Genomic DNA, 12,510 nt, shown 5'->3' with positions numbered 1-12,510 from the left:
GTGTAGTAATTTTAGTTAAAATGTATTTTTGATTTATGTTTACTATCTTAATTTATTTTTATTATGTTCCTAATATATTTTTGGCCATAACCAATCCCTAATCGTTGCAAAAATAATTTTTGTGCAATCGCTGGTCTTATTTTAAATATTTTATTGATAGCCTGGCAAGAGCTGTTTTATATCAATGACGACAAACTTAATTACCTCCTATCGGTCATCGTAAATAATGATAATCTGCGTATTCGTTGAGCTTATAAAAGCGGTAGCCGATCCCTGGGGGGCCATTTTCAGACCAAAAATGTTGTCGACTCAAGATCTCAGTCTGTCTTTAATCGTTCTCCTGGCCATTTCTTCGGTTGGCCAAGCTGCTCCTCCAACGGGGAGGGTTGTTAACGGATCGGATTCCAGTGTGCAGAAGTATCCCTTTGTGGTAAGATTCCAAGTCCCCAATTATATAGAATTATAAAGGGTAAAAAATGAATTTATAATTTGAATTAATCGAACCATAGGTTTCTCTGCGGAGTTGGGATGGCGCCCACTCCTGTGGTGGCTCCATTATTTCCCAGAACTTTGTGATGACCGCCGCTCATTGCACCAATGGCCGTTCTGCAGCGACGCTATCTATTCAATTTGGAGTGACCGATATTAATATCGCCGGTCCGAATGTGGTGGGCATAAAGAAAATCATCCAGCACGAGGATTTCGACCCCAGTCGTCAAAATGCCAACGATATTTCGCTGTTGATGGTGGAGCAAGCCTTTGTCTTCGATGGAATTTCGGTGGCTCCCGTGGAACTTCCAGCCTTGGCCTTTGCCGTTCCCCAATCTGATGTTGGAGTTCAGGGAGTGCTAATCGGCTGGGGTCTAAATGATGTAGGTTTTAAAGGGAATTACATTCTAGAATAATTAATTTAAGTTATAATCCTTGCGCAGACCTACGGCAGTGTACAGAACACCCTGCAGGAGGTGTCCCTGAAAATCTACTCCGACGAGGAGTGCACCATACGCCACATGGGCCAAACTGATCCCAGATATCATATTTGCGGTGGAGTCGACGAGGGTGGAAAGGGTCAGTGCAGCGGAGATTCCGGTGGACCCCTCATCTACAACGGACAGCAGGTGGGCATTGTGTCCTGGAGTGTTAAGCCCTGCACTGTGGCTCCCTATCCGGGTGTCTACTGTAAGGTCAGCCAGTACATTGACTGGATCAAACAGAACCAAATCATATTGGCTTAGTCACAAAGAACATTGCTTAATAACTGAAAAATTAAACCACTTAATAAATAATCAGATTGCCAGTAAATTGATTTGTTTCTTGGGGGCCGATAAGCTAATTATCTGAGTCATTACTATAAAGATTTTAGAGGCCAATAAATTTTGGGAAATTATATTCCATGTTGTAAATTTTGCATATTGCTGCTGTCGAATTAAAGTTCATTTGGCGCCGAAGAAAGCAGTGCAAAGAGGTCTGTCTGGGGCGATTTTAAAGCAGTTAAAAGCAGTGTACCCTGGGGTTGGTTTTTGGTATACATCAAACTGTAATTGTTTGCAATATTCGAAAACTGTAAAAATGGTTTTACGTTGATTTTCTATTTTAAGGAGTCTAATAAATAAAAGAATTCGCATTAGTCTTGGGTCTTAAGTAGTAGGTACTGGTCTGTGCTTAAACCTTAAAAACTAATTTGGTATACAAATGTATATTTAGACTTTTATTTAGACTTTATTAAATATGATAAAAAACGAAATTAAATAAAGAATAGTATACAAATTTCTTATACTATTGTTTTAATCCTTGTGCCCGAAATTGAAATTCTTTTTGAAAATCTAATGAACATGACATTCTTCATCACCCTAATTATGGTTTTCCAATGTCTGCAGATGGCTGCAACTCCCCCGACTTTAAAAATGTGTGCTGCAGGCCTTCATTAGCACCGAAATGAAGAAATAACAATACAGTTTGGGCAGCACTGGGTCACTGGACCAATACGAAGGCGCCCGACCCGAATCGCTCATCCGCCCCGTCGGCTGCTGCTGCTGTCGCTCTTCCTCTTGCTGATGGTTCTGCGGCCGCGGCTTCAACTTCTGGCACTGCAGTCAACATTTTCAACTCAGACGGAACGCACGGTTGGGCGGACTCAGTTTGAAATAATTCAAAAGTTAGTGGCCGTTGGTTTTGTGTTGGAATTTAGAATGTGAATGGGAAGCAAAAAGAAACAAGAAACAAATCAAATGCCGAATTTATGAAAAACGCTTGTGAAAGCTTTCTCCTTGGGAGAACAAATAATATTTTTGTGGATGTTCCGAACCAAAGATCACGTCGGCGATGTTACTGTTTTTTGTGTTATTTCGCCTGCCATTGAGGCGGCAAAAAACGTGAAAAAATATTGCATTTGCCACAGCCCAGAACGCGGAAGGTCGCCCATTATGGCGGACCAAGAACTCGTTGCATTCATTCGTTTAATTAAAAAACAGAAGCACATAAAATAGAAAAAACAGAAATGACTCGTTAATTGGCTGCTGCGAGGGCCACATGGCGAATGCGTGATGCTGAGGCTTTCTGGATTTCGAGCGGAATAAAAGAGTAAAAACTAGAAGCCTCAAATTGATCCGTCCGACTTTTTTTCCCATTTCTCCCTCCGGGGCTTCATGTATATTTCAGCAAATCAAATCAAAGCGCAAAAGTAGGCAACAAAAGAACACAATGAGAGCTCGTAATACGATTTTGGCTGGCTCCTGCCGCTCCTCAAAGTATTTTCCGAAAAATTCGTGGAAATACTCAACGCTGAACGCATAGAAAAGTACTTTCAAACACCCCTTTACCTTTTTCGCCCCCTTCTTATTCCCTCACGCACACACACACACACTGACATACACACACACACGAACACTCGCATTCGCGCATTTAACTAACAACAAAAGCAATTTGAAAACAATTTTTTGAGTTTCGAGAAAAACGTGTGGCCCTGTGCGGTCGTGGCCTACATGCTTATGGCCCAAAAAACTGGGCGTGGCAGCTGCTGGCAATTTGTAGCATTCCAAACAAAAGGTGCATGCAACAAAAGTTCGAAGGCTTTTGTGATTTATTCAGGATCGTAAACTGCAAATAGATAAGATGGGTTTTCGTGGAAGTGCAAATTCTGACACTTTTCTCACTCAGAACTTTTGAATACAAAAAAACTTTCATTATCTACCTTATAGAGCTACAGATTAAGTAAAATAATTACTGTTCTATTGAGATCTGAAAAGACAATAGAGAAATTAAGCATATAAACCTAGAAAACAGTGATAACTTATTCATAACATTTAAGCCCACGCAAACATCGACGTTGATCTTTGGCTGGAACATCTCGACGAATTATGAGCAGTGAATAAACAGAAGCCACTAAAACAGAATTCATAAATTATCCAAATAGCCACAGTATAAACAAAGGCTTCCGAAAAGCGGAAAGATTCGCCTCCGAGGAACAAAGCGAAATTGCAATTTAGTGAATGCACGCGTCCTGTTTGTCACTGCGACTGCATCTGCATCCGTGTCTTAGTTCGTCAGTCTGTCAGTCTGTCAGCCTGTCCATTTGTCAGTTTGTCAGTGCGTCAGTACGTCAGTGTGTGCTAGTGTGCTAGTCTGCGAGTGCCGAACTCTGTGGTAAAGGTCAGGACTCAAATGAAAATGTCGAGCGGCAGCGTCCAAGAAGCAATGTCAACAAAAGCAGCTGTCAGCGCCGTCGACGAGGACAAGGCCTCCTCCTCGTCAATGCATCCGGCATCCTCATCAGCGTGCGGACTGCGATCGATGGCCGCCAGCTCCCACGTGAGAGCCCTGGCCATCCTGGTGGCCATTGTCCTGTGCAGCGGCTGCCTGGGACTCGCCGACGGGCTCAAGTGCCACATGTGCGGACAGTACAACGAGGGCGTCGGCTCCATCACGCCCTGCACCAACTACACCAAGGATATCGCCCATCTCTACCTGAAGGAGTGCACCAAGAAGAGCGAGAAGTTCTGCGTGGTGAGTTCTATTTAACAACCTACGAAAATTAAGGTGTCAATTTTGAAACCAAAACGGAACTTCCAATTCCCATCACGTTCGCAATTTTTCTCAAATTTCAAAGTGGCATACCTCCAAACATTGGTGATAAAATTCTTAAACGAAATGCGTTTAACTTTTGTTACCTTGGAGATCGTCAATTGTTTGACTTACACAGATGTCAGATTCTTCCATATTTATCATGGCTTGCAAAATGGTGACCCAATACTAACTTTTCAAAAGCCATAACTTAACTTAACTTAAACAGATTTCAAAGTGTCATACCTTTAAACGCTTGTATTGGAATTCTTGAATGAACTGCGTTAAAATTTTTTGGTTTGGAGAAGGGCGAATGTTCATGTCACATTTTTCCAAGTTTCCCATGAACTGTAATAGGAGATCCATATCTGAAGCTTCGGATGCCATAGCTCCGTCAATTTTAATCCGATTCCAAAGTGACATACCTTTAAACGTTTGTAATGGAATTCTTGAACGAACTGCATTTACATTTTTTGATTTGGAAATGGTCGAATTTCTAACCTCTGTTAAGTCAGTTTTTCCTCGATTTCCGGAGACCTGCCGAAAGGTGACCCAAACTCGCTCTTACTGATTCCATAACTTGACCAATTTTGATCCGATTTTAAAATGGCATACCTCTAAACGTTCGTAATGGCATTCTTTAACGGTTTGAGTTAAAACTTTTCAATTTAGAGAGGGTAGGTTTTTTGACCTTTTTTTTAATGCTGCTGATAGAAGCTTCTCTGATGTAGACCAATATTGGTGGTACTCTTATTCCGTATTTATTTTTGTCTCTTCCCGGACCAATTGAACCGAAATTGAAACGTTGCATTCATTTATTTATAGACTCATTCATTTTGGTCCATTGCTACTCATTGTTGTCATTGTCCGGGGAAGCAAAAAAGCAAACCAAGAGGCAAACGGCGATAGTCCTCCTCCTTCCGTTTCCTTTCCACCATTGATGACTTCTCGAGTTGATGTTTCCATTTTATTGTTTTTCGCCCGTACCCGTACTTGTATTGATTGCGTGTGTCTGTTTGCCTTATCTCCGTTCTGGCCATATATACTTTCCCAAGTAAAGTCGCTGGCAGTTCGGCTGGCGTCACATTTTTGTTTCCAGTGCTCGTTCCGAAAATAAGATAAATAGCTTATAAAAACAAAGTGAATCATTTGCTCTGGCTTGGAATGGTTTCTAGGAAGAATAAACTTTGCTAGCAAATCGATTTGGGGTTTATTTCCCAGAAGTTTAATTATTGAATTTAAATGACAATTGATTCAGAAGTAAGGATACGTTTCTTGATCGGTAAAATGACTTTAGATTTGCAAGCTTAAATGTTTAATTTGCAAATGCTTACTCAATAGGAATATAAAATCAATGGGATAGGTATGAAACTCATTAAGCATTTAAGAGCCTGATGTCTCCATCAATTAGTTCGCTGGGTAAAAGCTTGCTTTGATGCTTAAGAACCTGCCTAATAGCTTGTGCTTATGCGTTACGTATACGCGCCGTGTGCCAATTTGCATGGCCCGAAATGAGAGTTAGGCGACTGCCGCGTTGACTTGTTTTTGGGCGGCACTATCTGCAATCACGCAACTGTCTTTTCCCTTGGAAGCCAACCCCCCTAACCCATCAAACCTTCGCTATATACATCCATCCATCCGGGGAACAAGGTAAACTAATGCCATCTGACTGCTCTGGCAATTTCAATTAGTTTTGCGGTCGTCGAGCGGTTTCGAGGGACGTCGTCGATCGCGGCGAGTAGAACGTGCCCCTGATTGTGGGCGTGGCAGCCCAATTGTGCACATAAATTGCGGCATATTGTATGCACTCGATTCTCCCCAGCGTGGTTGTGTGTGTGTGTTGGTGTGTGGGTGTGTGCGGAGCACTTAACGAATTGCATCGGCGATGGAGGCGGGTGGCGGGGGGCGGGAACAGGTGCCCCAATCCTACGAATCCAGCTTGTTTGCGCTTTGGTAATCATTAAATATTTAACACCTACTTGCCATGCAGAGCCGACTGTCGATTGCAGCCGCCACATCTCCTTGCCATGATTCACTCGCTCGCTCGCTCGCTTTTTCGGGCTGGCCCATAAATTGCTATTTTCTGCGGCCCTCGGTGCTAACACGTCCCGCTCATTTCAACGGGCCCCGCCCACAACGCCTCCTTTGGGCATAATTTGGTTTGCGAGCTCTTTTTTTGCCGCACTTTGTTTGAACTCGGTTTTCCATGTGGTTCGCCATTCAAGGGAATCACCAAAAAAAAAAAAAAAAGGGAAAGAACACTATTTTTCACACTTTTCGCAACTTTTATAATCGACGGGCGGGGACAAAAAGTTGAATATAATTTTATTTTTCCATGGCGTTTTCCCTGTAGCCACGCCATTAAATTTGATTTCCTTTGGATTTTTTTCCCTCTCATCCTTGTGCCGCAAAAACTGTGTCATTTTTCACGCTGTGGACAAATTGCGTTTAATTGCAATTGGCGCAACAGCAAAATGATATCGAATTTATGGCGAAAGTGCGGCTTTTTCATTGTCCCCAAAAGTGCGTCTTTGTTGCGCATTTCAATATTTATTTATTTTATTTCCTTTTCGTTTAATATCTGAACATAATTTATGTGTACAAATGCATTTTGCTGGCTAATGATTTATTATTGAATTATTAAATAGGTTTTCAATAAATGGTTTAGGAGCCAGTTTTTTTACATTGAATAAATAAAACGAGTTAATAAATATTTAAAATCGTTTTATAAACGTTCTTTCCTGCATTCCACCTTAATTGCTATTTTTCCGTTTATAAATAATTTGTTGTATTTTTAATTTGCGGTAATTAAACATTCCAATTGTACACAGAGAGCTGTTGAATAATCGAAAAAAATCGATTCAAGGAGTCCTTTTCATCTTGCCCAAATGTCGCCAACCAATAAATTGTGAAATGTAGCGACAAATGTTTAAGAAAAACACAAAAGCCAAAGAAATACTTACCAGCAGTCTCGAGTACTTGTGCTAAGCTTTTATCTTTCTTTTTTGCCGCCTTCCTGATAATTGCCCTTCATTTTGTTATTAACAGCTTCACAGACACTTAATTAGCGGCATAATTTATGCCAAGCCGCCAAAGTAAAGAGCCCCAAACGCCAAGATGGTGATGCCGATGGTGATGATGATGATGGCGATGGCGATGGCCCCTCCTCCCCCCAAAAAAAGAGGCAAAGAAAGGAAAAATATGTTGCAACACGAAAAGCGGGCGAAAACTTTTGTTTAAATATTAACCAAAGGCATAAACCCGGGCCCCTTTTTCGGCCATAAAAGTTGGAGTGCTCCCTCCAGTTGCTGTTTTTGCGGTTTTGTGTCTTGACTGCTTGACCTGATGTCGTCGTCTTGTTGGGCTAAGTAGTTGGTCTTCTCTTCTTGTTGACTATTTGTTTCATGGTAGTTGCTCTGGACTGGCAGCCCCGAAAAAGTTACTTTTCCTGGCGCCGTCTGCCCGGAATCGTCTTATATATATTTATGAGTTAAATTTATATTCAAATTAGCTGGGCTCGCAAGGGCAACGCCGAATGCATAATTCATAATTTCGATAATGAGTTCCAGGGTAGCACGGGTCCCCCCATTTTTCGCACACACAATCTACATCTTGCGATGACCCCGCGGGGAAAAAGGGGGAAGATTGTTGGATGGGGTCTAAAAACAATGGCAGTCCATTGTTTTGAGGGTCGGCTGAGGCACGTAAACAAATACGGAGTGCATGTATGCATGAGTGTACATTTAACCCTTGACCTCATGCAAAACAAAGCGACTTGAATGGGATGGAATATTAGAGATAGAGCCTAGGCGCTTAATTATTTTTTGTTCCGGCTCTGTTTTTCAATTATTTTTGCGTTACATTACCCTCGCACAAAAACTGAACACTCTCGAAATGAATCTTTGATCGATTTGAATTTCTTTTCAGCATGCTCGTTCAACAGCCAGCAATTATGAGTATTTCTTGTGTCGGTCAAATAAACCCAAACAAAGCGCAAGTTTACTTGCGGTTATCAATTCGAATTTATTTTCTTCAAGGCAGGCCAGCAACTTACCAAAATCGAGCAGCAAAAACAAGGCTTTATTGATTCGAGTCTGGCTTCCCCGGCCGGATATTGCAGTATCAGTTGTTGGTGAAGGTGCAGAAGGCATAAACAAAACCTCTTTGCTGCCGTTGTGGCTACGTGCCCTTTGGAGGACGCCGGAGCGCCGGAAAAGCCAAGTGCCGAAAAGCAAACACGGATATATAGGACAAAGTCCGTCCGCCCGGCCAGCCACGCCCATCAAAAAACTGAGACAAGGGAATGGCCGGAAAAACGGAATGCAAATATTTTCGCTTCATTTTGGCTGTCGTACATTCCTGGCCCTTGTTTGCCGTCACTGTTGTTGCAATTAGGCATGTTTGCGCTGCTCGCCCGGGAAAACACGACCCAAAATCACTTAAAAGTTGGCATTTTGCCTTCATTATTGTTTGTAATATTATGCAAAGCGCCGCGCTTTTTTATTTACCCTCGAAGAAATAAACGAAAACAATACCTTTTTTTGTCACCAACTTGTTTAAAGTTAAAGATAGTTTCTCAGGTCTGCACGGGTCTTAAAATTCGATCCAAAGTTGCAGTGCTTTTCGTAAAAGTGGAGGACCATCTGAGGTATTTCTGCGTAGGCAATCCCAGATGGAACAATTTGAGGTTGATCGAGTTCAAAGAACCTGATTACAAACGATACTTCACCACTGCTTTTAAAGGCCTTGAGAATTGCTTGAGCTCTAAAATCATAGTTAAAAGGATTATCAAGTACTAAGCATGGATCAAGTTTCAGCCGCTTGGCCTTTCTTTCATATTCTTGGTTGAGAAGTAGTCCCCTTTTAAGGCGAAGTTTTTTGAAAGAGTTGATCAGCGTAAAACAGTCCAGAGATGTTGCCATTTCCCAGGTGTTATCTTCGTCGGGATAATTCTGCCATTTCACAAAGTATTGAACTTGACCATTGGATTGCCTCTGGTCCAAAATCTTCTCAACAGTAAAAACATCCGGAATATCTTCATCATCAGTTATATTTTCACTCATTTTTATTGTTTCTATGACAAGAAAGCAATGTTGACAGAATTTTCATGGAATACAAATTCATAAGAAATCTTTTATTTCTTTTAGTATTTAATGCTTAACCACTTTCATATCTATGTGTATTGCCTTGCCACAAGATTAACATAAAATATGTTAACCAATTCCATTGAATTCATTTAATATCCTGCAGAAGAAAAAGATAAGAAGTTGCTTTACTCTTAATGCCCGCAGCTTAGGCAAACGGTCTTAATAAAACCCAATTCATAAAGGAAAGTGAGTGAAATTGCTTGCCCGGAAATCTATTAGAGATCCCTAGAAGCGGGAAAGTCCTTTCAAACAACAATAACAACGGTGAGTTGTCCGGGGAAAAACCTGCGGAAAAATATCGTAAAAAATTATGCGTAAACTTGGCGAAAAGTTCGAGATACTCGAACAACAAACTTTGTTGAGGTTCGTCTTGGGTATCGCGATGTTTAATAAACAAAATCTGGTTTTTTGAAAGGCAAACTTTCTTGGCCGCGGAAAGTATTGATGTATCACGTTCAATAAAAGTAAAAAAAGTTTAAAAAATATTTGAGACCATTCGTGATATTTTAAAAATATTGTTATGTATATTCGAAAAATCTAAAACTTTTCTCAATGTTTTCTTTTTATTTTCTTTTGAAATATAAGTTTATGTTGCTGTCAAATCCAGATATCCGCTTTATTGCTTTATTTTTTAGCTGAAGACGCCACGTAGCAGGTATTAAATCGCCAAAGTTTTATTGGCTGAAATTAAAAGCTCGATTTTGCGTGTTGACGTGGACAAGATTTGTGGGATTGAATCGCTCGGTCGAAATACTTCTCAGATGCCAAGATTTACATGCGAATGCGGCAATCAAGTTGTGCAGTGGTGGCTACGTGGCCGGAATAAATCAGGCGACTTATGGCGGAGGATGGAGTTGAAAGTTTACAGAAAAAAAACACTCAAGCTGATAATAAAATGTTTTCCTTCATCAAGTGCAGTACAGAGGAGTCGAGTGTCAGGGGGGTCAAGAATCGAAGGGGGGCTGTGTTGTAGTACTGGGGACTGGCAATTTCCGTGCGGCGAGTTGTGAAATCAGCGACAAATCGGATGGCAGGAAGTGGGGAACTGGAAGTGAGAATGAAAGTCGTAGTGACTGCCTATGCCATCATTTCCGGAAGCCATTGATTGGGTGAAATGAGGAGAGGGAGGTGAAGTGGTGGTTGCTTAAAAGCCAGTTGTGCCTGGGTAAATTCAATGTAATTGATAAGCAGAGTGTCCTCTGCCACACACACCTACACATACACATATATAGTACGGGCCAAAGACTTTGGGTAAACACACACGCACACACATACACTCTTCCGCAAAGACACTCAATTAAGAAAACAATGGCGGCTCAGTTTGTGCGGCAATTGAGTTTTTCTTCTTGCCATCTGCCTTCGCTCTTTGTTTTGCTTTCGGCTTTTCCTCTTACCCCTTCTCCTCTGCCACTAAGACGCTTAGTCCTGCCACAAGCCATTGCCATTGGAGATCTAACTGAGCTCTCGTATTTGACTATATCTTTGCCTTTTAGCCAACTCCACTCCTTTATTCCCATCGCACACACTCATTAGCCGCTGTCTTCGAGCCAATTTTGCTGTCACTTTTTGCGTTCGGCAATGCGAGTGCTTCCTTTGTTCGTGCTCTTCGCTTGACTTAACTCGGTTTGGACTAATTTCCCGTTTTATTTGATCATCATTATAATTATTGTGTGTTTGTTTTTGACAGTATTACGGTCATAATGGCAGGAAAGTTGGGCAGAAGGCGAATTCTTTGGTGCGCTCATAAGTAGGCAATGAATTTTTATGATCTATCTTGGTGAATTCTTTTAGATTTTATTCTTTCTTTCAGAAGTACGGCAATCAAAGAAACATTTTTGTGCGAGCAGCTATATAGACAATGAATAAAATTTTCTTTTATACTCCCTCGTAAAGTCTTAATTAAAGTGTTAAGTATTTAAGGTCTTTCCCCAGCTGAGTTCCGTTTTCAACACCAGCTCACACATGTGCAGCACATGCAAAGTTTTTCAACACCACGAACAATAACTCATTTATTTCAGCCACACCAAATGTGTATATTCCGGCACTCCCAGTTGGCCTGGCCAACTATCTCCCGCTCTTCGCCATTCAGTTTGAGGCATTGTAAACGATTTAAAATCCAGTGCCACAAAAATATGGCAACTGGCAGTTGGAAACTTGGGTATATGGGCACATGGGAGCCGAGTACTGAGTAGTGAGTACTGAGGCGCCGACCTCCATGGCCGAGAAGTTGTTTCGCAGTCGCATATAAATGATGCTGATAACGCGCACTGGCATTTTGTGACTTCATTATTCTAAAATTCAAATTATTCCGACGAACAATGGGACTCGGCAAATACAAATAGAAAAACACCGAAAGTGGGTCAGACTGTGGCTGACAATAAGTTTTATTAGCTCTCCAGACGACCGACTGAATCTGGTTTGCGTTTGTGTATTTCGATGTACTGGCGTGTTACGCATACGCCACGTATGCAAATCAGAAATTTTCCACTATCTCAACGGCCCTTTGGGCTGTCAAATAAAGAATGTTGTGCCGCTGACGAGACGAAGCTGCTGTTGATAAAGGTTCCCTGAAAACTGGATTAAGTAATGCGACGGGCTCACGTCAAAGGCACTTTCCCAGCTCATCGAGCAGAGAGAGAGAAAAAATCGAGAGGGCCCGGCATAATTTACGACTTGAAATTTATATCATTTCTTTCGAGACAGACAATTGCCAAGGCACTAATAAATTTATTTCTTGTATATAACTTATGAAAGGCAATATGGCGCGAAAACTTAATGAAAAATGGTTGCTCGGCAGTGCGACTGAAACGTGTCTCGGTCTTCTGTGCCCCCTGGAAAGTCTCCTTTCTTTTTGGCCAAGCAGCTGTGACCAACTAATAACCCGGGGGCGCGGCTAAACGTGCAGGAAAAAAGTTTTTACATAATTTCTCTCCACTCTCCACTCATTTCTCGTGCCCCCTTTTTGGGTGTGTGTCACAACAGCCAGCGAGATTTTTATATAGCTGATGCTCAGCTTACGGCCAAAGCCAAAGCGGAAATCCTTAGTTTCCTTATGACAACGACATCCTGGCACACAAGCCAAAAAAAAAAAAAAAAAAAAAAAAAAAAAACGAAAGAGATGGCAGCGCAGAAAAAAGAGAGCAGAAACAGAGGAAAAGTTTCGCCAGCGGAAAATTTTTTATTAGATTGCGTTGCAGTCACTTAAAGCTTTGGATCGCAGACTCGACCCAACTTGCCCTTGGCAAATTGCCGGCTTCCCCTTTTTGGCCGGAAACGCTGGCATATTGGCCACCGATATCGGCTC

General features: G+C 41.6%; 3 protein-coding genes across 6 annotated transcripts in view; 2 read left to right on the top strand and 1 right to left on the bottom strand.

The window, feature by feature from the left end:
* Nucleotides 1–298: 298 nt before the first annotated feature.
* On the top strand, nucleotides 299–1,235 carry LOC108099300 (chymotrypsin-2). Its single transcript, XM_017202696.1, has 3 exons — nucleotides 299–430; nucleotides 510–872; nucleotides 933–1,235. The coding sequence occupies exons 1-3, from the start codon at nucleotides 299–301 to the stop codon at nucleotides 1,233–1,235; spliced, it is 798 nt and encodes a 265-aa protein (XP_017058185.1).
* A 470-nt stretch (nucleotides 1,236–1,705) lies between these two features.
* Nucleotides 1,706–12,510, top strand: part of LOC108099592 — a 28,379-nt gene continuing 17,574 nt past the window's right edge. The window contains exons 1-2 of one of the 4 annotated variants that reach the window (XR_001771937.1): nucleotides 1,706–2,155; nucleotides 3,308–3,388. Coding sequence is in view for 3 of the 4 variants with exons in the window: in XM_017203199.2 (XP_017058688.1) it covers nucleotides 3,661–4,002 (342 nt within the window). In the remaining variant the exon portion in view is untranslated. Of the gene's footprint in view, nucleotides 2,156–3,307; nucleotides 4,003–12,510 lie in introns of those variants that run through there. The other 3 variants (XM_017203199.2, XM_017203201.2, XM_017203200.2) reach the window with 3 other exon arrangements.
* On the bottom strand, nucleotides 8,532–9,137 carry LOC108099593 (heterochromatin protein 1). The gene has a single exon (XM_017203202.1). It carries the CDS (start codon nucleotides 9,120–9,122, stop codon nucleotides 8,622–8,624), a length of 501 nt encoding a protein of 166 aa, XP_017058691.1. The 5' UTR covers nucleotides 9,123–9,137; the 3' UTR covers nucleotides 8,532–8,621.

This window comes from Drosophila ficusphila, unplaced genomic scaffold, assembly GCF_018152265.1.
Source record: "Drosophila ficusphila isolate 14025-0441.05 unplaced genomic scaffold, ASM1815226v1 contig_791, whole genome shotgun sequence".
In the NCBI taxonomy this organism is placed as follows: domain Eukaryota; kingdom Metazoa; phylum Arthropoda; class Insecta; order Diptera; family Drosophilidae; genus Drosophila; species Drosophila ficusphila.
This window is presented reverse-complemented; position numbering and strand designations above follow the sequence as displayed.

Coding starts and splice junctions, on each gene's coding strand:
- LOC108099300 (XM_017202696.1), top strand. CDS start 299: ATGTTGTCGACTCAAGATCTCAGTCTGTCTTTAATCGTTCTCCTGGCC. Junction 431..509: donor TGCAGAAGTATCCCTTTGTG/GTAAGATTCCAA, acceptor ATCGAACCATAG/GTTTCTCTGCGGAGTTGGGA. Junction 873..932: donor TCGGCTGGGGTCTAAATGAT/GTAGGTTTTAAA, acceptor ATCCTTGCGCAG/ACCTACGGCAGTGTACAGAA.
- LOC108099593 (XM_017203202.1), bottom strand. CDS start 9,122: ATGAGTGAAAATATAACTGATGATGAAGATATTCCGGATGTTTTTACT.